General features: G+C 46.2%; 1 protein-coding gene across 1 annotated transcript; it reads left to right on the forward strand.

Annotated features, from left to right (window-relative positions):
* Positions 1 to 1,375: 1,375 nt before the first annotated feature.
* SNRPA1 (small nuclear ribonucleoprotein polypeptide A') lies at positions 1,376 to 18,515 on the forward strand. Its single transcript, XM_040342315.1, has 9 exons — positions 1,376 to 1,578; positions 6,363 to 6,510; positions 8,828 to 8,906; positions 9,025 to 9,071; positions 11,087 to 11,189; positions 14,155 to 14,234; positions 14,704 to 14,776; positions 18,057 to 18,150; positions 18,416 to 18,515. The coding sequence occupies exons 1-9, from the start codon at positions 1,497 to 1,499 to the stop codon at positions 18,487 to 18,489; spliced, it is 780 nt and encodes a 259-aa protein (XP_040198249.1). The 5' UTR covers positions 1,376 to 1,496; the 3' UTR covers positions 18,490 to 18,515.
* The last annotated feature ends 7,212 nt before the right edge of the window (positions 18,516 to 25,727 follow it).

The raw sequence follows: 25,727 nt of genomic DNA on the forward strand, positions 1-25,727 counted from the left end.
CCAATGAATATACGCTTATTGTGAGGTTTTTTACCAAAAATATGCAGAAGAATACATATTGGCCTAAACTGAGGACAAAATGTATTTTTATTTTTTTAATTTGTGATATTTATTATAGCAATAAGTAAAAAAATATTGTGGGCCAGATCCACAGAGAGAGTACGCCGGCGTATCTACTAATACTCCGGCGCACTTTCAAATTTCCCGCGTCGTATCTTTAGTTTGAATCCTCAAACCAAGATACGACGGCTTCTGGGTTCGATTCGACAGGCGTACGGCTTCGGATCTTAGATGCAATACTTTGGCGCCCGCTGGGTGGAGTTCTCGTAGTTTTCCGCGTCGGGTATGCAAATTAGCGATTTACGACGATCCACGAACGTACACGCGGCCGTCGCATTTTCTAACGTCGTCTGTAGTCTGCTTTTTCCGGCGTATAGTTAAAGCTGGTATTTTTCGGCGTACAGATAGAATTGCCATGTTAAGTATGGCCGTCGTTCCCGCATCGAAATTTGAATTTTTTTTTTTTCTTTTGCGTAAGTCGTTCGTGAATAGGGATGGACGTAACTCACGTCTAAGTTAAAAAAATGATGTCCTAGCGACGTCATTTAGCCTAATGCACGGCGGGAAATTTTGCGACGATGCATGCGCAGTTCATTCGGCGCGGGGACGCGCTTCATTTAAATGAAACCCGCCCCCAACCCGCCCAATTTGAAATCCGCCGCCAGAAATACACTACGCCGCCGTAACTTACGGCGCGAACTCGCTGAGGATTCGAATATACGCCAGGTAAGGTACGGCGGCGTAGTGTATCTCTGATACGCTGCGCCTAACTAAATGTATGTGGATCTGGCCCTGTGTTTTTTTTTCAAAATTGTCGCTCTTTTTTTGTTTATAGCGCAAAAAATAAAAACCGCAGAGGTGATCAAATACCACCAGAATAAAGCTCTGTTTGTGGGGGGGAAAAAAACATAAAATGTCATTTGGGTACAGTGTTGCATGACCGCTCAATTGTCATTCAAAGTGCGATAGCGCTGAAAACTAAATATTGGTCTGGGCAGGAAGGAGGTGAAAATTCCCGGTATTGAAGAGCTTATATAGTGAAATTCAGTATTTGGAAACCTGTCAGACTGTTTTGATGTTGCTTTTTCAAAGCTTTTATAAATTAACATCTATTTCACTATAAAAGCTCAGTTTACTGTTAAAAATAAGTGTGAAATGAAAGACTCCGGTGGGTGTAACAAGATGTCCGCTTGCAGCCTTCTCACTGTATCCGAGTGCGAGGTGTGGCAAGATGGCGGCGGCAAACGTCACTTCCGTTACAAAAAAATCCGAAGGGTCGCCCATCTGACGAAAAACCTGGATCATTGTTCTTCGTCGCAGGGCGCTGATTGGCTAGGAGGGATAGCGGCGGAAGTGACGTGGTAAAGCCTGGCCGCGCTGTTGCTTGCTCTGAGAAGCGACTGGTTGAGTTGAGGCCTCGTGTTTGGTTTGGCGCCATGGTGAAGTTGACGGCGGATCTGATCGAGCAGGCGGCTCAGTACACGAATGCCGTGCGGGACCGGGAGCTGGACCTGCGGGGTGAGTGTGAGGAGAGGCCGATTACTGCCGGAGGGGGATGGGAAATAGCCACCTCAACCAACATGGAGTCCAGTCTGTACACCTGGGGAGCGCCGGACGTGATTCCTTGTAGTGTGTGAGGACACAGAGTGTCTCCATGGATCAGCAGATAGGATGGAGTGACATTACTGCTGGAGGCCTAGGTGTTGTTTGGTTGCTGTGAGAATTCCACATTTCTTGTGGTGCACAATACTTCACCCCCCCCCCCCCATATGTTGTGGTTTCTTCCGCCCGCTAATGAAACATTATGGGACATACCAAGTGGTAGGAGAAGAGGGGGGGGGGCAGGTATCTATTTTTTCCCCCTGACTGTTCCTTAAATTTCATTTTTTAAAGTAGAACTAAAGCCCCCCCCTTTCCCCCCCCTCTTAATTTTGAATAGATTTATGTTTCCCATTGTGGAGATATCCCTTCCTATCCCATAGCCAAACAGGAAGTGAGAGGAAATCCCTCTGAAGCGAGGGAATCTCTGGTTGTCTCCAGAACTAGTGACCCCATTGGAAGATTTTTATTTTTTAAAGCGGTGTTCCCACCGCTGCAAAGATAAACCACTTCCCGCCCGGCCTATAGCAAAATGACGGCCGGGCGGTGGTTATCATACGACGTCCAGTCAGGATAACAACAGCCGCCGCGTGCCCGTGGGGGTGCGCATCGCGGTGAGCGGTGGTGCGGTGTGTCAGCCTGACGGAGACTCTTTACCACGTGATCAGCCGTGTCCAATCACGGCTGATCACAATGTAAACGGGAAGAGCCGTTGATTGGCTTTTCCTCACTCGTGTCTGACAGACGTGAGGAGAGATGATCGGCTGCTCTCGTGACAGGGGTTGTGCGGGGGGGGGTATCTGTGCTGATTGTTCATCAGCGCAGCCTCCCCTCGGATGCCCGCCCAGGACCACCAGGGTGCCACACTGGACCACCAGGTATGTCCCCAGGCAATTGCCAATCAATGCCCAGGCAGCTGCCAAACAGTAATCACCCATAATGCCTATCAGTGCCACACATAAGTACCCATCATTGCAGCCTTTCAGTGCCACCCATGAGTGCCTATCAGTGCCACCTCATTGGCGCCGCCTTATCAGTGAAGGTAAAAACTAAATTTGCCCAGAAATTCCTGTGAAAAAAAGATTTTTGTACTTAGTTTGGTGTCTTGCGCGGCGGCCTCGTTGGGTCCGGCGTCCGTCTGCGGCTTCGGGTGTCCTCTTCGTTGGGTCCGGCGGCGTCCTCGCTCGTTTCTCGCTTTCCCGTGCCGAGTTTGAATACTGCGCCGGCATATACCGAGCGCAGTACACTTGTGTATAGTCGGGCAGTCTCGGGTACACTCGCGCTCACGTCCTGGACGTGCAGGACGTCAGCGCGAGAGGAGCCGAGACTGCCCGACTATACACGAGTGTACTGCGCTCGGTATATGCCGGCGCAGTATTCAAACTCGGCACGGGTATCGGCGTATATCGCGCACCCACAATTTTGCCCTGATTTTCAGGGCAAAAAAGTGCGCGTGTACGCCGATAAATATGGTACTAATTTACAAAATGTTATAATGGAAATTTTCAGTATTTTTTTTTTTTAGTTCGTTTAGCAAAAAATAAAAACCGCAGAGGTGATCAAATACCACCAAATGAAAGCTCTATTTGTGGGGGGAAAAAATGATACAATCCCTTAAACAGAATTTTTAAAGGTAACATTTTTTTATTTATTTTTTAACCACTTAAGACCCGGACCATTATGCAGCTAAAGGACCTGGCCCTTTTTTGCGATTCGGCACTGCGTCGCTATAACTCAAAATTGCGCGGTCGTGCGACGTGGCTCCCAAACAAAATTGACGTCTCCCCCCCCCCCCCCCCCACAAGTAGAGCTTTCTTTTGGTGGTATTTGCTCACCTCTGAGGTTTTTATTTTTTTGCGCTATAAACAAAAATAGAGCCACAATTTTGAAAAAAAATCTGTATTTTTTGCTGTAATATCCCCAAAAATATATATAAAAAAATATTTTTTCCTCAGTTTAGGCCGATACGTATTCTTCTACATATTCTTGGTAAAAAAAATCGCAATAAACTTTTATTGATTGATTTGCGCAAAAGTTATAGCGTCTACACAATAGGGGATAGTTTTGTGGCATTTTTATTAATATTTTATTTTTTACTAGTAATGGTGGCGATCAGCTTTTTTTTTTTTATCATGACTGCGACATTATGGCGGACACATCGGACAATTTTGACACTATTTTGGGACCATTGTAGTTTTTACAGCGATCAGTGTTATAAAAATGCACTGATTATTGTGAAAATGACACTGGCAGTGAAGGGTTTAACCTGTAGGGGTGCTAAAGGGGTTAAGTGTTCCCTAATGTGTGTTTCCTACTGTAGGTGGGGAGTGGCTGTGCGTGTGACGTCACTGATCATCGTTCCCTATGACAGGAAACAGACGATCAGTGACAGGCTCACTAGGAAGCACGGGGAAGGTTTGTTTACACTTACCTCTCCCCGTTCTTCAGCTCTGTGACTCGATCGCGGGACATCGGCAGCGATCGGGTCCACGGGACCCGTGGGCATGATCACGAAGCCCAGGACTGGGTCGTGAGCGCTTGGCCTGCGGCGACCCACAGCTGGGCTTTTTAAAGGGGACGTACCTGTACGTCCATCCGTGCTATTCTGCCGACATATTTAGTCTTGCGGCGGTCTTTAATTGGTTAAATAACAAACATGTTATACTTGCCTCCACTGTGCAGGTCGTTTTGCTCATAGTGGCCCCGAACCCTGTCTTCTCGGGTCCCTCGGCGGCTGTCTCGGCTCCTCCCCCGCAAGAACTAACCACCTTCATGTGAGCGAGCTCTCTCGCATGGTGGTTAGTTCTTGTGGGCGCGCTCCCGTGATACAGCCGACGGCTATAGCCGCTCATTGTATCACTCGGCCCCGCCGCATCTTTGAATGTGATTGACAGCAGCGTGAGCCAATGGCTGTGCTGCTTTCAATCAACCAATGAATGAGCCAAGAAGCCAGCACATTCACGGCGCGGGACTTTCGAGGGGTCAGGTAAGTAAACGAGGGCTGAGGGGGCCGCTAATCCTTGGATGTTTTTTCACCTTAATGCATTAGGGTGAAAAAAATGTACCTTTACAACCCCTTTTAGGTACAGTGTTGTATGACGGCGCAAATTTTCATTTAGACAGCGACATCGCTGAAAATTGGCCTGGGCAGGAAGGGGGTGCAAGTGCCTGGTATTGAAGTGGTTAAAAGCCAGCAGCTACACATATTTCAGCTGCTGGCTTTAAATAATCGGACACTTACTTCTCCTGGAGTCAGTGATGACGGCACTCGCAACTGATGTTTCCAGCTGTCAGGTGCTGCCGCAGCCATTGCAGGGAAGGGAAAACCTGGCAGTGTAGCCTTACGGCTTCATTCTGGGAACCCTACTGCGCATGCGTGAGGCTCCACTCTCCTACTGGCAACAAGGGGAGGAGGAGTGAGCCCCACAGTGATGTCAATATTCATGGCTGTGGCTCCCGGAATTGGAAACAGGATATCCTATCCCCGCTCTTCCCCGAAAGGTGCCAAATATGGTACCGGAAGGGGGCGGGGGTGGTTAGGAATCAAATGAGAAGAGGTTCCACTTTAAGCTTTTTCTTTTTTAAATAACAGACATATATACAGGGTTTGACAAATTTGCTTGGAATCTAGGAGCCAGCTAAAAAAGTTAGGAGCCAGAAAACGCACCCCGTCCCGACAAGCTTGCGCGCAGAAGCGAACACATACGTGAGCAGCGCCCACATATGTAAACGGTGTTCAAAACCACATGTGAGGTATCGCCGCAATTGGTAGAGCGAGAGCAATAGTTCTAGCCCTAGACCTCCTCTGTAACCCAAAACATGCAACCTGTAGATTTTTTTAAAAGTTGCATAGGAAAATTTTAAAGGGTAAAAGTTTGTCGGCATTCCACGAGCGGACGTAATTACTGTTGTCTTATTTTTTAATTAAAAAAAGTGTAATTTTTCCCAAAAAAAGTGCGCTTGTAAGACCGCTGCGCAAATACGGCGTGACAGAAAGTATTGCAACAATCGCCATTTTATTCTCTAGGGTATTAGGATAAAAAATGTATATAATGTTTGGGGGATCTAATTAGAGGGAAGGAGATGGCAGTGAAAATAGTGAAAAATTACATTAGAATTGCTGTTTAACTTGTAATGCTTAACTTGTAATACCAACGGCCACCACCAGATGGTGCCCACCTTCCAAGCCAAGTCGCCAGGAGGCTATTTCTAGTCGCCATGGCGACCAGGATTTGTCGAGCCCTGTGTTATACTTCCTCTGTGCAAGGGTTTTGCACAGTGGCCCTGATCCTCCTTTTCTGGGGTCCCCCAGAAGAGGAGGATGGGGGCTGCTGTGTGCAATATACAATTTTTGCCTTTAGAATCACTAGAAATCTGTCTCCTAGTGGTGAATCTCCACAATAAAAACCTCTTGGGGGATCTTCCGGGTACCCCATCATTTTCCTAACCGGGTGCAAACTGGGTTGCTTAGAAAAACACGCCCACTTTCTAGATTGTAAGCTCGAACGAGCAGGGCCCTCTGATCCCTCCTGTATTGAATTTTATTGTAATTGTACTGTCTTCCCGCATGATGTAAAGTGCTGTGCAAACTGTTGGCGCAATATAAATCCTGTATAATAATAACTAGAGGAAGGACTCTTTATTGTGATCAGTCCTTTCCAATAGATGTTTTGACCAGTGGCCATTTTCTGTTCTGTTTACAGGGTACAAAATCCCAGTTATTGAGAACCTTGGGGCCACACTGGACCAGTTTGATACAATCGATTTTTCAGACAATGAGATAAGGAAGGTGGATGGATTTCCTTTACTAAAGAGGCTTAAGACTTTATTATTAAACAACAACCGGATATGGTAAGTTCTGCTTTACTTTTTTTTTTTTTTATCTGATAATCAAGTCCTGATCAAATGTATAGAGCTTGGGGGGTGTTTGGCACTTTCGATTATCATTATTTTTTAATTAATGTTTTTATGCCTTTGCTTTCATTTTAATTGATCACTTTTATTGCTATCTCAAGGAATGTGAACATCCTTGTGACTGCAATAGGTACTCTTTATGGAGAGATCTTTAGGCTTGGTTCACATTGATGTGAGAACCCTGCGAATCCACTGAGGGTTCCCGCATTGCACCTGACTCGCAGGCAGTGGACACTGCCATATGCAAACTGCTGGGAGTGTCAATAGAAAGTTAAAGTGGAGGTTCACCCAAAAACTTAATTTTTAACCTTAGATTGATGCTCATTTTGTGAAGGGGAATCGGGTGTTTTTTTTTTTTAATCGAAGCCGTACTTATCGTTATAGAGAGCGATCTTCTCCGCCGCTTCCGGGTATGGGCTGCGGGACTGGGCGTTCCTATTTGATTGACAGGCTTCCGACGGTCGCATACATCGCTTCACGATTTTCCAAAAGTAGCCGAACGTCGGTGCGCATGCGCTGTATAGAGCCGCACCGACGTTCGGCTTCTTTCGGCTACTCGTGACGCGCTGTATGCGACCGTCTGAAGCCTGTCAATCAATCAAATAGGAACGCCCAGTCCTGGAAGCGGCGGAGAAGATCGCTCTCTAAAACGGTAAGTACTGCTTCGATTTAAAAAAAAAAAAACACCCGATTCCCCTTCACAAAATGAGCATCAATCTAATGTTAAAAAAAAATTTCGGGTGAACTCCTGCTTTAATGACGCCTCCAAATCGGTTCGCATATCACAGTATGAACTGTCAATTCAGACAGGAATCTGATCGCATAGGTGTGAACACCCATGTGATCCGATTCTAGTGCAGACCAAAAAAGAGTCCTGTGCAAGTTTTGGTCCCAATGCAATGTGTATGGCTGAGTTCGCATTGCACAGACATTGCGTGTGATTCGTGGTGTGAATCACATCCAATATCGCACAGCATGTGCAGTGTGATCCCAACCTTAAAGGGGTTTTAAAGGTACTATTTTATTTTCCTAAATAGGACTACAGGACAGTCAAGACGCTCTTTACGTTGCAGATAAAGGAGCTGTGTGTTAGTGGGTGTCCTGACTCTCCGGTAGTCCAAGGGAGGGGGCGAACAGGACTCCACACCAGGGAGACAGCCTCGCATTACTGTGTGGAGTTACAGACAGAAGAACAGGAAGTGAGGATTTCTCAGAAGAAATAAGGACATTTAAAAGCAAAATGGAAGGATGAGGTAAGTGAAGGAGGACTGCACTAAGGTAAAGGAAGATATTTAGGGAAACATTTTTTTACTTTTACAACCCCAAATCAGTTCGCATATCACAGTATGAACTGTCAATTCAGACAGGAATCTGATCACATGGGTGTGCATACCCATGTGATCTGATTCTAGTCCGGACCAAACAAAAGGGTCCTGTGCAAGTTTTGCTCCCAATGCAATGCGTATTCAGCCATACAATGTGTATGGCTGAGTTCGCATTGCACAGACATTGCGTGTGAATCACATCCAATGTCGCACAGCATGTGCAGTGTGATCCCAACCTTAAGAGTATTGGTGTTATTGAATGCTTTAGATAAAAAAAAAATTAAAAATGGTGCTGTTGACATCCAAGTTACCATAGTGGAGACCCGATGAATGCCGATCCAGCTGGTTTCTTTGGTCTCCCGCTTGGATGGGAGAGCCAGAGCAAGCCGCAGAAGGCGGGGCAGGGAAGTCTTGCCCCGCTGCTTGTAAAAGCAGTCCAGCTGCTAGTTGGCCAAAAGATTGCTTTTACAAGGGAGATGACTACCAGCTCTTAAAAGAAAATAACGGTACCGGGGTGATGCCTGCGGGTGCAGACCTTATCCTGGTATAACCACCGAAAGTCCAGCAACTTTATGGGTACATCGCTGGTCTGGAGGTGGTTGGGAAGAGTGCAGGCATCACATGTTACATGCAGTTTTCCGGTAATGTTGGTTTGCACACTTTGAAGGTCATGTTTCCTTAAAGCATGGGGTCTTCAAACTACGGCCCTCCAGTTGTTCAGGAACTACAATTCCCATCATGCCTAGTCATGTCCGTGAATGTCAAAGTTTTACAATGCCTCATGGGATGTGTAGTTCCGCAACAGCTGGAGGGCCGTAGTTTGAGGATCCCTGCCTTAAAGCATGAATGTTGACATTTGTAGAGATGAAACATTTATTGTGCAGTATTCTCCAAATGTAATCGCTTTATTTATTTTTTTCCTATTACAGTCGTATCGGAGAAGGTCTTGAGCAGATGTTGCCTAATTTAAAAGAACTGATTCTCACCAACAACAGTATCATGGAACTGGTAAGGCTCCTCCCCTATTTAAAACATCAAATTCCCTCTGTCTGCCCAGTGCTTGTGATTTGTGTATTCTGTTGTAACTTGTTTTTCAGATGTCTAACATCTTTGTATTTCCTCACAGGGTGACTTGGACAATTTAGCTACCTTTAAAAACCTCACCTATCTCAGGTAAGTAGCACTGATTGTCCTGGATTCTCCCCTTATGCTCCAGCAAAGTTTAAAAAAGTTTAACACTGGAGTCAACGTACAGCAGAAATCTTAAAGCGGAGCTCCACCCTAAAGTGGAACTTCCGCTCATCGGAACCCTCCCCCCTCTCCGGTGTCACATTTGACACCTTTCAGGGGGGAGGGGGGGTGCAGATACCTGTCTAAGACATGTATTTGCACCCACTTCCAGGAGTCCTCTCTGCGGGTAGTGCGTCACTTCTTGCCCGTTGTGTTGTGGGAAACACACGGCTCCCAGAACACAGTGGGGACGGTGCTGCGTCACTCGCTCATGCGCCGTAGGGAATCGGCCCGTGAAGCCAGAACGCGTCACCAAAGATGGCGGTAGGGGCAGCAGATAGAAGAGCGATTGCTCGTTATCTGCTGCAGACGTTGCTTGACTCCTGGACAGGTAAGTGTTCATATATTAAAAGTCAGCAGCTGCAGTATTTTTTTTTTTTAACGGCGGAGCTCCGCTTTAACACGTTTCAGCTTGCAAAGCTTTACTCATCGCTACTCTGTTGTCAGTAGAGCTCTCATTTTATAAACTGCTCGGTCACTTCAGGTAGAGGGGTGTTCAATACCAGAGTTGTAGTAATTGGTTATGTGTGCAGCTTGTAGTGAAGCTGCACACCGCTGATAACTTGTGTACAGAAACTATTCTAGCACAAAAACACTCCACCCACATGCTCCCTTCTAATGCAGTTTGCACACTATTAGTGGTTGAAATGCATCAGTGGGAGGAAGTTGGTGGAGTGTTGCTATTTTAGTTTTTTGTCCCCCCCCATGTGAACCGGCACCCTAAAGTAGAATTCTAGACTAAACCTAATTGGTCATAACTTGGTTTACTATGCAATTCTATGTTGATGCTTTTTCATATTTAACCACTTAAGACCCGGACCTTTAGGCAGCTAAGGGACCTGGTCAGTTTTTGCGATTCGGCACTGCGTCGCTTTAACTGACAATTGTGCGACGTGGCTCCCAAACAAAATTGGCGTCCTTCTCCCCCCCCCCCCCCCCCCCACACACACAAATAGAGCTTTCTTTTGGTGGTATTTGATCACCTCTGCTGTTATTTTTTGCGCTATAAACAAAAATAGAGCGACAATTTTGAAAAAGAAAATCAATATTTTTTACTTTTTGCTATAATAAATATCCCCCAAAAATATATATATATATATATATATATATATATATATATATATATATATATATATATATATAACAAAAAAATCCTCAGTTTCGGCCGATATGTATTCTTCTACATGTTTTTGTTAAAAAAAATCGCAATAAACTTTTATCAATTGGTTTGCGCAAAATGTATAGCATTTACAAAATAGGGGATAGTTTTATTGCATTTTTTTTTTTACTACTAATGGCTGCGATCAGCTTCGGACAATTCTGATGCATTTTTGGGACCATTGTCATTTTCACAGCAAAAAATGCATTGTTTACTGTGAAAATGACAATTGCAGTTTGGGAGTTAACCACAAGGGGGCGCTGAAGGGGTTAAGTGTGACCTCATTTGTGTTTCTAACTGTAGGGGGGCGGGCCTGGACATGTGACGTCATTGATTGTGTTTTCCTATAAAAGGGAACACACGATCAATGACGGCGCAACAGTGAAGAACGGGGAAGCTGTGTTTTCACACGCAGCTCTCCCCGTTCTTCAGCTCCGGGGACCGATCGCGGGACTCCAGCGGTGAGCGGGTCCCATGGTCCCGGTGCTTCGGACCGGTTCGTGGGCGCACGCCCGCGACCCACGGCTGGGCACTTAAAGAGGACGTACCTGTACGTGCTTGTGCCCAGCCGTGCCATTCTGCCGACGTATATGTACAGGAGGCGGTCCTTAAGTGGCTAAACAATGCGCAGAAGTGATGGTACCCGGAGGCTGCCAGCACAGAGCCTCAAGGCTATGCAAAGTATACTTCTTGTAGTATTCGCTGTATCGCACAATTTATTCGTACTTTTATCTTTCAGTCTGATAAGGAATCCAGTGATTAACAAGCGACATTACAGACTGTATGTGGTCTTCAGACTTCCACAAATCCGTGTGTTGGATTTCCAGAAAATCAGACAAAAGGTGAGTTCCCTGGTGGCAGTTTTGAAATGTTCCTCCTTCACCCATGTTCACGATACTTCTATTTTTTTTTATTTAAACAATAACCGTGCTTGTGGAATTAATAATCTTGTGAGCTGCTAGCACGCTGTTTTCTACAGCAAGTAACTGCATAGAACCATTGTAATGCATGAATAAAAAAAAATATATATATATATATATATATATATATATATATATATATATATATATAATGATCCTTGTACTGTAAAGTATTTGAAATAAAGATAGGTGTTCAATATGTGAATCCAATCTTCCACCCCCATACAAAGGCACTCATAAATGCTTACCAGACACTTGTAGAGGAGTCGTATAAAGCTTTGCACATAATTGCACGTCGTCCAAGCCAGGTCTCAGGATACCTTCCTCCATCTGAGTCTGCCATCTCAATACTGTCACTCAACTGTCTTTCCAACCATTACTCCGTGTGTGCAGATATGGACCAATAAAACGCCCAAAAGCTACACTCTAGTGTGAGAACTCTCTAGATATTAACCACTTGCCAACCGTGCTATAGCCAAATGACGGCTACAGTGCAGCCGGACTGTTCTGGGAGGCTGTCATATAACATCCTCCTATGATTGCGCTGCTGATCACAGATTGAGATAAAGAGCCCTTTACCACTTGATGAGCTGTGTCCAATCACAGCTGATCACAATGTAAACGGAAGCCGGTTATCGTCACCTGACAATGTGAGGAGAGCCAATAACCGGCTTGTGTAAAAGCGACCTCTACACTGATTATCAGTGCAGTCCCAACAGTGCCAATCAGTGCAGATTCTTCAGCGCACATCAGGCGAAGGAGAAAAATTACTGGTTTACAAAATGTTATAACATAATTTTTTTTTTTTTTTTTTTTCTGTTTTATTTAGATAAAAAATAAAACCGCAGAGGTGATTAAATACCACCAAAAGAAAGCTCTATTTGTGTAAAAAAAAAAAAAAAAAAAAATTATCAAAATGTTGTATAGGTACAGTGTTGCATGACAAGCAAATTGTCATTCAAAGTGCAACAGTGCTAAAAATTGACCTGGGCCGTAAGGGGGTAAAAGTGCCTAGTAGGCAAGTGGTTATAAAAGGTACTAAAAATGTAAAAATGCACTTCCAAACAAATGTGGTAAGAGATATTATATAGAGATAGAGATAGATAGAGAGAGAGAGAGAGAGAGAGAGAGAGATATATATATATTCTGGGATTAGTAAAAAATCGTCATACTTCTGGGTCACTTCTGGTGTATGTGGTGATGTCACAACAGGCTCTGCCAGATGCATTTGATCCCATCTTTCGGGAGTAATGGTTGGAGAAACGAGTTGGGTGAAGGTACCCCTTTGAGCTGGTGGAGGAAGATATCTGGAGACCTGGGTGGATGATATACAATTTATTTGCAGCCAGGGCTTTAGATGACTTCTCTACTCAGTCATATGTACATTTTTTGAGTGCCTTTGTATGATGGTGGAAGCATTGGAATAGTGTTTAAAGGGGTTGTAAAGGTACAATTTATTTCCCTAAATAGCTTCCTTTCCCTTAGTGCAGTCCTCCTTCGCTTACCTCATCCTTCCATTTTGCTTTTAAATGTCCTTATTTCTTCTGAGAAATCCTCACTTCCTGTTCTTCTGTCTGTAACTCCACACCGTAATGCGAGGCTTTCTCCCTGGTGTGGAGTGTCGTGCTCGCCCCCTCCCTCGGACTCCAGGAGAGTCAGGACGCTCTCTACGTTGCAGATAGAGAAAGCATCAGATCCTTTTCTTCCCTTATTTTTTTTTTTATTGTTCTGATGCTTTCAAGGGTAGAGGGGAGATCTGGGGTCTTGTAAACCCCAAAGGTCTCCATAAAGAGGGCATGTCGTCCTTTATTGCTATCGTAAGGGATATTTACATTTCTGGCGACAATAAAGGTGATCAAAAAATAATTAATGGGACAATGTAAAAATAATCAACCAGGGGCGGACTGACCATTCGGGCACTGCCTGAGGACCCAATGCCTCTAGGGGGGCCCAATCGGGGTTGCCAGCCTCAGTAAAAACCAGGGGGCCCTGGAAACGCATTGGAGAAGGGCAAAATTTTAAATCTCCCCTCATGCTCCATTGCAGGGGCGAACGAATACATAAATCGTGCACACATATGTCAACAGTGTTTGCGAACGCTATAGTGGGAATCAATATTTTTAGCCCTAGTCCTCCTTTTGTAACTGGTAACCTGTAAGAAGCGTCGCCTATGGAGATTTTTAATTGTCAGTTTGTTGCCGTTCCACGAGCGTGCAAGATTTTTTTAAAGCCTGAGATGTACTGTATTTATTGGCGTATAACACTCAATTTTTACCCTGAAAATAGAGGGAAAACTGTGCCTGCGTGTTATACGCAGGGGGCTGTGGAAAGTGTTTTCCCTGAAACTTCTCTCTAAAAGTTAGGGTGCGTGTTATACGCCAATAAATACGGTACTTACTCACTTGGGGGTTCTAAGTAAATTTTCTAGCAAACAAATGCTGACTTATGCTTTGTAAACAAAAGGTGTCAGAAAAGGCGAAGGTTAAAGCCGTTGCTGGGTATTTTTTTATTTTTATTTTTTATTTCCTGACCTGTAAGGTAAAGCCATAAAGTGCTAGTATGCATCGAATACTAGCACATTATGTGAAACCTACCTGAAAACAAAGTATTCCAGCGATGCAATGTCATCACTGTAGGCCGCTTCCGTCTTTCTTCCGGGCCCGCGGACACCGGCTGTGTGACTGTCTGGAGCCGCGATGACGTCACTCCTGCGCATGCATTTTATTTATTTTAATTTTTTTATATTGTGGATATTTGTGAAACCACACACACACTCACACACACCTGGTAATGTAATGCTCTGTATAAGACTGCTGAGCAGTCAGTTCCCAGTGTTCCATTTTCTGTATTTGATTCTCCATTAACTCTGTGTATAATATCGCTTCAGGAGCGAGAGGAGGCAGCGAGTATGTTCAAGGGCAAGCTGGGTGCAGAGCTTGCAAAGGATATTGCCAAGCGATCAAAAACGTAAGATGCAAACTTTGTCTCTGCAAATTGAAAGTCTCCTACACAAGCACCTTTTTGTACAGAAACACTAAATCTCCTTTTCTAGGATGGTTATATTGTCATGCAAGTCTTTACCTCCCCTCCCCCGCCTAAGTTTCCCTTTTATCAGGATGCTTTTGTTAGTGTTCCACATGGGATATCTTTATGATGAATTGTGTCATCAAGTCTGGTTTTCGATCACCTTTTTGAAATCTTCATACTGCAGACTTTCTAATTTTATGTTGCTAGGGTGCCCCTGTTTTTCTGTCCAATACAAGGTGCTTGTGAAGAAGTTCTACTGTTCTTTTGTGTCAGCTATTAACAAAGATAAGATACTACACTGGTTTTAAATCACTTTCATGGTGTCACCTTTGAAAGTTGAGAGAAGCAGATCTTGTCTCTTTATTGTATTCTCACAAACATCACTGCATTGTTGCTTGTCTGGTTGCAGATTCACACCGGGTGCAGGATTAGCAGAGAAGAAGAAAGCTGGACCTTCTCCCGCGGATGTAGAAGCTATTAAGGTATTTAAAAGTTGGAGCCTAGTGGTTTGTCATTCAAGTGACAAGTCACTCCCTCTCTCACTTACCTGTGATGCTATAGTGCTCTTCAAAGCACATACTGACCTGCATAACAAATCCGGAGCTCGGCCGAAACAACGCCTACATCCTGGTCCTCTTCAGTTGGCTGCCTCTTCCGGGTCCAATAATGTGCTGGACCACCCCTTATTCACTCTGTGTGCTGATCCTGGAAGATGTGATGCAGGTATCCCAGGAGGCAACAGGGCCAGATGCACATCATTCTGGCTAGGCTGAAATGGTGGCTGCAGGCGGTGCAAAAAATTTACCCAAATTCTGCTTGAAGAGGGAGCGTTAAAGCTGGACTAACTTTTCTTTTTGGAGTTAAAGCAGAGTTCCACCCAAAAATTGAACTTTTGCTTTAAGGGAAGGTGACCCCCCTGATATTTGTCATGTACGTTTTTTGGGGGGGCCTCTTTTTTTTTTATTTATTTTTTTCCCTTGAGGGTTTCAGCTCCAACTTCCTCCCTGGGCGAGGTGGGAAGTTCACCAACCTCCCCCCCCCCCCCCTCCCTCTCGGCAATCTGGGACGCATCACAGGTACCAGATGCTTGCTCGGCCAGTCACGGTGCGCGGCTCGCGCATGCGCAGTGCGTGCCCGGCTGTGAAGCCACAGCTGGGCGCCCACAGTGACAATGTCGGCACGGGGGGACGACAATCCTTCTTTTTTTTTTTTTTCTTTTTTTTTTTTTTTTTTTGGTATTTGATTACTTCTGCGTATATATTTTTTTTTGTTCATAGCGCAAAAATATATAAATTTTTTTTTTTTTTTTTTGTGTGGTTGGACTGGATGGACTTGTGTCTTTTCAACCTGACTAACATATATAGCAAAAGTTATAGCATCTACCAACAATGAGATTTTATATTTTTATTTTATTTATAGAGAGATAGAGATCTCTCTAAAAAAAAAAGTAGCCAGCGGCTTATAGCGGGACTGGCATAGTGCGGTAGACAAAATCGGACACTGACACTTTTTGGGAACCAGTGACACTAATACAGTGATCAGTGCTAAAAATATGCACTGTCACAGTACTAATGACACTGGCTGGGAGGGGTGATCAAAGGGTTAACACTGTGCCTAGCTATAGTTCACTCCATTGCGAATTGAATGTGGGTTCCCTGCTTCCAGTTCACTATAGTAGGAGATTTTGACCAGCTCTCTATGGAGCCGGTTCATACATTTCCGATGCGGCTTTGGTGCGAATTTGCACAGGAGCCCTGTGAGTCTTTTGGTCCATTTCAGGTCCCAATTCGGCTGGAATGGGACCTGAATAGGTGAATCGGGATGCTCTGGACCCCTGCTGGGAGCCACATGTGGCGATGGTGTGAACCCAGCCTTGGTGTACTGTAGGCGGTGCTTTTACTAGGGGGAGACCTGGATCCGAGTCCTTGCTTTGCAGAGACACAGGATCCATGCCTTCCCTCCTGACAGAGCGCAATCTGCCTTGTTTACGTAGGATGATCGGAAGGTGCTGGCAGACATCGGTACGCGCAGATCAGCTCCGGCTGTGTATAATCGGAGCGGGGTGGCGAGCATGTGTGCCCTCTACCCAGAAGTGTCTGATCACGTACTACATATGTGATCCAGCAGAGCCACCTTGCCGCCATATATGCAAGTTATGCATTTGGAAAGTGATACTAAAGAAATATTATTTATTTTTACAAACATGTTATATTTACCTGCTCTGTGTAATGGTTTTGCACAGAGCAGCGCTGATCCTCCTCTTCTCGGTTCCTCAGCTGGTGCTCTGGACTCCTTCCCCCTCTGAGTACCACCATAGCAAGCTGCTTGCTAGGAGAGGCACTCATGTGTGCTCGCTCCTGATTCCCGCTCTGGGTTGTCTATTAACCACTTAAGGACCCCTTCACGCCGATATACGCCGGCAGAATGGCACGGCTGGGCACATCCACGTACCTGTGGATCAACTGTGGGTATGGAGTTGGGTGTATAGGATTGTACTGTGTTTTTTATTTTGTTTGTTTATTTTTTGTGGTTGAACTGGATGGACTTGTGTCTTTTTTCAACCTGACTAACTATGTATCCACGTACCTGTACGTGGCCCTTTAAGCCCAGCCGAGGGGTCGCGCGGGTGCACACGACCCGGCCTGAAGCTCCGTGGCCGCTGGACCTGATCGCCGCCGGAGTCCCGCGATCGGTCCCCGAAGCTGAAGAACGGGGAGAGGTGTGTGTAAACAGCTTCCCCGTTCTTCACAGTGGCAGCTTCATTGATCGGGTGTTCCCTGATATAGGGAAGCACGATCAATGACATCACACGTCCAGTCCCGCCCCCCTACAGTTAGAAAAACATATGAGGTCACACGTAACCCCTACAGCGCCCCCTAGTGGTTAACTCCTAAACTGCACTGTCATTTTCACAGTAAACAATGCATTTTTATAGATTTTTTTTTTTTTTTTTTGCTGTGAAAATGACGATGGTCCCAAAAATTGTCCGATTTGTCCGCCATAATGTCGCAGTCACGAAAAAAATCGCCGATCGCCGCCATTGGTAGTAAAAAAAAAAAAAAAATCATAAAAATGCAAAAAAAATATCTTCTGTTTTGTAAACACAATAAATTTTGCGCAAACCAATCGTTAAACGCTTATTGCAATTTTTTTTTTCTGTTTTTTTACCAAAAATGGGTAGAAGAATACTTATCGGCCTAAACTGAGGAAAAACAAGTTTTTACATTTTTTTGGGAGATATTTATTAGGGCAAAAAGTAAAAAAAATATTGATTTTTTATTTTTTTATAATTGTCGCTCTATTGTTTATAGCGCAAAAAATTAAAACCGCAGAGGTGATCAAATACGACCAAAAGAAAGCTTTATTTGTGGGGGGAGAAAAGGACGCCAATTTTGTTTTTGAGCCATGTCGCACGACCGCGCAATGGTCAGTTAAAGCGACGCAGTGCCGAATCGCAAAAACTGGCCAGGTCCTTTTACCTGCATAAAGGTCCGGGTCTTAAGTGGTTAAAGCACAGAACAAGGCTCAGCCCCGCTTCCTCCTTACTGGCTGTGATTAACTGACAGCAGTGTGAGCCAATGGCTCCCACTGTTATGTCTGAGCCAATGAGGGGGAGAGCAGCTGCTCTTGTGCACATCGATGGATGGAGATGGGGCTCGGGTGAGTGTTTAGGGATAAGTACATATGTTGTCTGTGTTAGGGATCCTATATCTCTGTACTGGTTTATGTGTCACTGAGACAGAGGCTGTGTTATCTTTGCAGAATGCCATTGCCAATGCTACCACCCTGGCAGAAGTAGAGAGACTCAAAGGCCTGTTGCAGTCTGGACAGATTCCTGGCAAGGACCGTACACCTGGTAAGTGCAGTGTGTCATTTTTATAAGTTCTATAAAACCCAAATAGAAACAGCTAGACTAGTGCTAGTAGTCATTGTATAGATGGCAAAATATGTGGAAAAAAACGGAATAAGTAGCTTTTTATTTCAGACGCGTGACGTCTGATTGGATTAGTCTAGTGCAATTTCCCAAATGTTTGAGATATATTGGATTTACCATATTAGGAATGTGACCCTTTTATATGTATTTTATGATTGTTTTATTGTTTATGTTCCACTTTTTATAGGAAACGAGATCTTCATTTCAGAGGAAGCGGATGATGAAGAGATGGAGGAAGAGATGGTTGCTAACGGGTCCTAAACTGTTTTATTGCTTTTTTTTTTTTTTTTTTGTGTTCATTGTAAATGTTCTCCTGTAAATTTTAACGACTATAATAAAAGCCTTTTTTTGTATTTTACCTCGCTTCCTTTGCATAAAATCTTGACATAAATATTTGGGGCATGGCTGTGTGTTGGACTCCATTTACACTGGTGTGACTTTGGACATGTCGCAGCCCATTCTTTCCAATGGCACCCGTTCACATTGGTGCGACGTAAAGTGACAGCGACTCTAAAAGGCGACTGACTTTGTCGGGACTTTTGATGCAACTTTAGTCCAGAGAATTCAAAGTCACACTGCAAAGTCCAACTGGAAATCTTGGGGACACGCTTATGTGAATAAAGCAGAAGTCAATGGAGCTTTTGAGCTTAATTCCTCAAAGAATCGCTGATGCACTTGGTCTAAATATAAAGTTTACATGCAATCAAGTGCAGAAATGCTGTTTTTTGTTGTATTCATTTTTTTTTCTATTCCTGAAACAACATGATTGGATGTTCAACTGTATAGTTGCTGACTTTTATTTTATTTATTTTTTCCCATTTTATAGAGATCAAAAGTAAAATTCTATATTGTAAACCAGTGGTCTCCAAACTGTGGCTGGGGGGACAATGGGAAACAATTGGAAATAGTACACCCCGCTGACACAAATGATGGGACACGATTTCCCCCCCCCCCCTCCCACTGACACCAATGATGGGGGCACGATTCCCCCCCCCCCCCACTGACACCAATGATGGGGGCACGATTCCCCCCTCCCACTGACACCAATGATGGGGGCACGATTCCCCCCTCCCACTGACACCAATGATGGGGGCACGATTCCCCCCCCCCCCCACTGACACCAATGATGGGGGCACGATTCCCCCCCCCCCCACTGACACCAATGATGGGGGCACGATTTCCCCCCCCCCCCCCCCACTGACACCAATGATGGGGGCACGATTCCCCCCCCCCCCCCCCACTGACACCAATGATGGGGGCACGATTCCCCCCCCCCCCCACTGACACCAATGATGGGGGCACGATTCCCCCCCCCCCCCCACTGACACCAATGATGGGGGCACGATTCCCCCCCCCCCCCACTGACACCAATGATGGGGGCACGATTCCCCCCCCCCCCACTGATGCCAATGATGGGGGCGCGATTCCCCCCCCTGACCCAAATGATGGGGGTGCGATTTCCCCCACCCACTGACCCAAATGATGGGGGTGCGATTTCCCCCACCCACTGACCCAAATGATGGGGGCGCGATTTCCCCCACCCACTGACCCAAATGATGGGGGCACGATTTCCCCCACCCACTGACCCAAATGATGGGGGCGCGATTTCCCCCACCCACTGACCCAAATGATGGGGGCGCGATTTCCCCCACCCACTGACCCAAATGATGGGGGCACGATTTCCCCCCCCCCCCCCACTGACACCAATGATGGGGGCACGATTCCCCCCCCCCCCACTGACACCAATGATGGGGGCACGATTACCCCCCCCCCACTGACACCAATGATGGGGGCACGATTCCCCCCCCCCCCACTGACGCCAATGATGGGGGCACGATTCCCCCCCCCCCCCACTGACGCCAATGATGGGGGCGCGATTCCCCCCCCTGACCCAAATGATGGGGGTGCGATTTCCCCCACCCACTGACCCAAATGATGGGGGCGCGATTTCCCCCACCCACTGACCCAAATGATGGGGGCGCGATTTCCCCCACCCACTGACCCAAATGATGGGGGCGCGATTTCCCCCACCCACTGACCCAAATGATGGGGGCGCGATTTCCCCCACCCACTGACCCAAATGATGGGGGCGCGATTTCCCCCACCCACTGACCCAAATGATGGGGGCGCGATTTCCCCCACCCACTGACCCAAATGATGGGGGCGCGATTTCCCCCTCCCACTGACCCAAATGATGGGGGCGCGATTTCCCCCTCCCACTGACCCAAATGATGGGGGCGCGATTTCCCCCACCCACTGACCCAAATGATGGGGGCGCGATTTCCCCCACCCACTGACCCAAATGATGGGGGCGCGATTTCCCCCACCCACTGACCCAAATGATGGGGGCGCGATTTCCCCCACCCACTGACCCAAATGATGGGGGCGCGATTTCCCCCACCCACTGACCCAAATGATGGGGGCGCGATTTCCCCCACCCACTGACCCAAATGATGGGGGCGCGATTTCCCCCACCCACTGACCCAAATGATGGGGGCGCGATTTCCCCCACCCACTGACCCAAATGATGGGGGCGCGATTTCCCCCACCCACTGACCCAAATGATGGGGGCGCGATTTCCCCCACCCACTGACCCAAATGATGGGGGCGCGATTTCCCCCACCCACTGACCCAAATGATGGGGCACTATTCCTTAGGCGACCTGATGTGGCACTTTGCTTGCCTTTATTCGTCCCTTGGTGCACTATTCTTTCCACTGATATTAACAATGGGCTATAGCTCCTCCTACTGACATTAACGATGAGACATTATTCCCACTAATTTTAATGACGAGACACTGCCCCCCCCCCCCCACTGACACCAATCAGGGGACACTATTCCTGCGGTGGCAACTGACTTCGATAGATGGTTCTCAGGTAGGTGTTTGGGGGTGGCTGCTACACACAGAAGACTTTATCTTAATGCACCCTTCTGCCTTTAGGTACCTGGTAATTGCACAGTCATGCAACGCTGTACCCAAATTAAATTTATATCATATGTTTCTTACACAAATGGTTCTTTCTTTTGGTGGTATAAAATCCCCACTAGGGTTTTTATTAATCAAAAAACACATTTTGAAAATAAATAAATTGTTCTGTATATGTAAAACAAAATAATTTTTTTTTTTTTTTTTTTACATTTCTTCATACATTGTATTTTGCTACATGAACGTGCCTTTTGATAAAAAAAAATCCCAATAAGTGTATATTAATTGGTTTGTGTGAAAGTATAGCATTTACAGTATCTTACAAAAGTAAGTACACCCCTCACATTTTTGTAAATATTTTCTTCTATCTTTTCATGTGACCTCACTGAAGAAATTCTAGAGAATAAAATGGCGATTGTTGCAATATTTTATGTCGCACGGTATTTGCGCAGGGGTGTTTTAAACACAACTTTTTGGGAAAAATTAACTTTGATGAATTTTTAAAAAAATGAAAAATTAAAATTAGCCCAATTTTTTTGCATAATGTGAAAGATGATGTTGCGCCGAGTAAATAGATACCAAGCATGTCACGCTTTATAATTGCACGCACACGTGGAATTGCGACAAACTACGGTACCTTAAAATCTCCATAGGCGATGCTTTAAACTTTTTTTACGGTTCCCAGGTTAGAGTTACAGAGAAGGTCTAGTGCTAGAATTATTGCTCTCGCTCTGACGATTGCGGCGATACCTCACATGTGTGATTTAAACACCGTTTTAATATGCGGGCGCGACTTCCGTACACGTTTTTTTTTTTTTTTTTATAATATTAAATAGTTTTTTTTTTTTGTTTGTTTGTTTTTTTTACATTTTGATCACTTTTATTGCTGTCACAAGGAATGTAAACATCCCTTGTGACAGTAATAGGTGGTGACAGGTACTCTTTATGGAGGGATCGGGGGTCTAAAAGACCCCCGAGCCCTCCTTTGCACTTCAAAGTATTCAGATCGCTGAAAACGGCGATTCTGAACACTGTACTTTTTTAAATCCGGTGCCATTGGCAGCCGAGAAACCCGGAAGTGACGTCATGACGTTTCTTCCGTGTTTTCAATGCGGACACTGAATCAAAGCCGTTTACGGCTTTGTTTCAGAGCGGGCCTGGACAGTGGAGGCGCAGGATCGGGGATCGGGAGGCCCGGTCAGAGCGGCGGGAGGGCGGGGAAGTCCCCTCCCGCTCCTCCAGCATAACGAGCGGCTTTTAGCCGCATCGGTTGTTATGTTTGGGTAGCTGATCGCCGGCTCTAAACAACGGTACCGGGATGATACCTGCGGCTGCATCCCGGTATAACCCCCGAAAGCCGAGGACGCATATATGCGTTCCGTCGGCGTGAAAGGGTTAAAAGGACAGGTTCCACTCAGAACAGGCCTCGCCATGGTCCACCAAAAAAGTTGAGGTCACGTGCTCAGCGTTTTATCCAGAGGTTGTCTTTGGGAAATAGATGTAGAGGTTGAAGGGGTGGGGGGGTCAGCTGGTCAGTGCTCAGACCATACGCTGCATGGCTGTCGTCCCAGAAGGAAGCCTCTTCTAAAGATGATGCATAAGAAAACCTACAAACAGTTTGCCTACAGTCAAACATGGTGGTGGGAGTCAATGTAGAGGGGAAGGAAAAGGGTACCAAAAAACCCTGGGGACTTTTAAACGGTGCTGATAGAGTGAAATAACACAAATGTCATATAGAAAAATAATTTTATCTGATAACAAATAAATAAAAACCATCCGATAAATATTATAGTTGTTGAACTTCAAAGATATGAGAAGACCTGTTTGCAGTATTAAATCGCTCTACATGTTTCGCTCCAAAATGAACTTCTTTAGGAGCTTGAACAGGTAATACTACAAAATATTAAAAAAAAAAGACAAAAAAAATATAAAGGATGGGAAACAACACATTGGTAAGTATAGGTGCATATATATATATAAACTTTTGAAAACAAAAATGTATATAGACAATAATTCAAAAAGGGGGTATATGATACAGTATAAGTTCAGATATACAAAAGGTGCAGAGTGATGTGCAAGCAAGCGTACCACATGAGACCAGATCACTTCAAAGCATGAAGGTATAGTAAAAAAGCACACAACGTTGTTGAGATAATGGAGCCATGCATCAAAATATTTGATATTGGTGGGAGTGTCACGGTCTGGGGATGCATGAGTGCTGCCGGCACTAGGGAGCTACAGATCATTGAGGGAATGGGGCCTGGCTGCAGCTCTGTGTCTGAATAGACACACGGAGCTGTGACTTGGCTCGGGTGCCCCCCACAGCTAGCTGCTTGCTGTTGGGGAACTCGACAGGAGGGAGGAGCCAGGAACACCGAAGAGGGACCCCAGAAGAGGAGGATCGGGCTGCTCTGTGCAAAACCACTACTCAGAGGAGATAAGTATAACATGTTTATTATTATTTTTTTATAGAAAAAAAAAAAGACTTTACAATCACTTTAAAATGGCCTGGTCATGAAGGGGGTAAAATCTTCCACATGTCAAGTGGGTAAATTACCATTCAGCTCCCGTTTGTAAATGTTGAACACATTGAAGCTAGCAGGCTTTCAGCAAGCTTCAAGAAATGCTGAAGTCTGCTAGCAGCTTGTTTAAAGTGGCAATCAGCACTCCCATTAGGATCTGTGTTCAACATTTACAAACTGGAACTGAATGGAACTTTAAGGACTTTTCACTTACTGTTATCTCACATATATATTATTATAGCCAAATTTACCACCCTAACTCCTCCCAGAGGCGTTGCTAGTGGGGTGCGGTCCGCACCCGGGTGACACCCGCTAGAGGGGTGACACCATCCTGACATTGAGGATTTTTTTTTGCTGACATGCAGGGGGGGAACACTGGGCGGTGTCAGGCCAGCAACCCCCCCCCCCGTGACTGCAGCAATGACAGCTGCAGTCACGGAGTGACATTTAGGCAGCGCCGCGGTACAAGAGGAGGGGGGGTGACACCGCGGCACCATCCATCCCCTCCTCTCACAGCCATGGGCTGTTAGCGGTGCTCGACACACAGGCACAGCCGAGTGAAGCCGCTGCCGCCTCCCCCTCCTCTCTGTTTGTGTGTACAGAGGGGGAGGGGCCCTTCTGTCCATGTGCCGTGACCGTCGCTGCGCCTGTGATGATCTGAGGTACTAAATGGGGAAGGGGGGGTGTTTGCACCTGGGGGGATTTCACTGAAGGGGGGGTGTTTGCACTGAGGGGGGGTTGTACTAAGGGGGGGTTTGCACTAAGGGGGGGTTTGCACTGAGGGGGGTTGTACTAAGGGGGAGTTGCACTGAGGGGGTTTTCACTAAGGGGGGGTTTGCACTGAGGGGGGGTTACGCTAAGGGGGGGTGTCTGCACTGAGGGGGTGTCTGAACTGAAGGGGGGGTACATGCTGCAGGAGGATGTGCAGCGTTTTAAAGGCTCCGATGATGGTACACAGCTAGAGGAAGGCAGTAACGTGAGCCCAGAGAGAGGGGGTGCCCAAGAAGGACAGCAATCTGGCAGTCATGTTCCCCCAGCTGCAGCATACTGCCAGGTTTTCTACAGTGATGAGGAGGAAAAAGATGATGAGGTCACTGACCCCACGTGGGTGCCTGATAGGAGGGAGGAGGAGGCAAATCTCCAACGAGGCAGGATGCCCTCCAGGGGCCAGCTTAAGGGCAGCACACCGACTACATCACAACGCAGATCTCCGCATGTGCAGGGCGCTGCTGTCTCTCCGCGTTATTTCAAAAGTTCTTTGGTGTGGGCCTTTTTTGAGACGAGTGCATCAGATCGCACCACAGCTATTTGCAACATATGTCTCAAGTGTATCTCGCGTGGCCAAAACATCACTTGCTTGGGCACCACATGCTTGACCAGACATATGTCGACCTGCCATGCAGTTCGTTGGCAAGCGTACCTTAAAGACCCACACCAAAGAACAAAGCAGACCTCTCCTTGCTCCTCATCTGCTGGGATCTCCAACCCCACTATACCTTCAGTCCTCTCTGAAGCCTGCACTGATAGGACTGAAGGTGTAGAATTAGGTGTGTCACAACCTAGTAGTACATGCGGGCAATCTATTAGCGGTACACCGATGGCAGATTGTACCAGACAAATTTCCCTGCCCCAGCTGCTGCAGCGCCGAAAGAAGTACTCTCCCAGCCATCCACATGCCCAGCGGTTGAATGCTAGCTTAGTGAAATTGCTTGCACTTCAACGGCTGCCTTTTCAGTTGGTAGATTCTGGCCCCTTCCGTAAGTTTGTGGAACGTGCGGTACCTCAGTGGCAAGTTCCCAAACGCCACATTTTTTTATTCAAGGAAGGCGATTCCGGCTCTCTACCGCCATGTGGAAGGCAATGTCCATGCCTCGCTGGGCAGGGCGGTCAGTGGTAAGGTGCATATTACCGCTGACTCATGGTCCAGCAGGCATGGACAGGGACGTAACCTCTCTTTCACGGCGCATTGGGTGACTCTGCTGGCAGCTGGGAAGGATGCAGGGCAAGGTACAGTAGTGTTGGAGGTTGTTCCGCCACCACGCCTCCAAAAC

This window comes from Rana temporaria, chromosome 3 (assembly GCF_905171775.1).
Source record: "Rana temporaria chromosome 3, aRanTem1.1, whole genome shotgun sequence".
In the NCBI taxonomy this organism is placed as follows: Eukaryota; Metazoa; Chordata; class Amphibia; order Anura; family Ranidae; genus Rana; species Rana temporaria.

Coding starts and splice junctions, on each gene's coding strand:
- SNRPA1 (XM_040342315.1), top strand. CDS start 1,497: ATGGTGAAGTTGACGGCGGATCTGATCGAGCAGGCGGCTCAGTACACG. Junction 6,511..8,827: donor TTAAACAACAACCGGATATG/GTAAGTTCTGCT, acceptor TTCCTATTACAG/TCGTATCGGAGAAGGTCTTG. Junction 11,190..14,154: donor TCCAGAAAATCAGACAAAAG/GTGAGTTCCCTG, acceptor ATATCGCTTCAG/GAGCGAGAGGAGGCAGCGAG.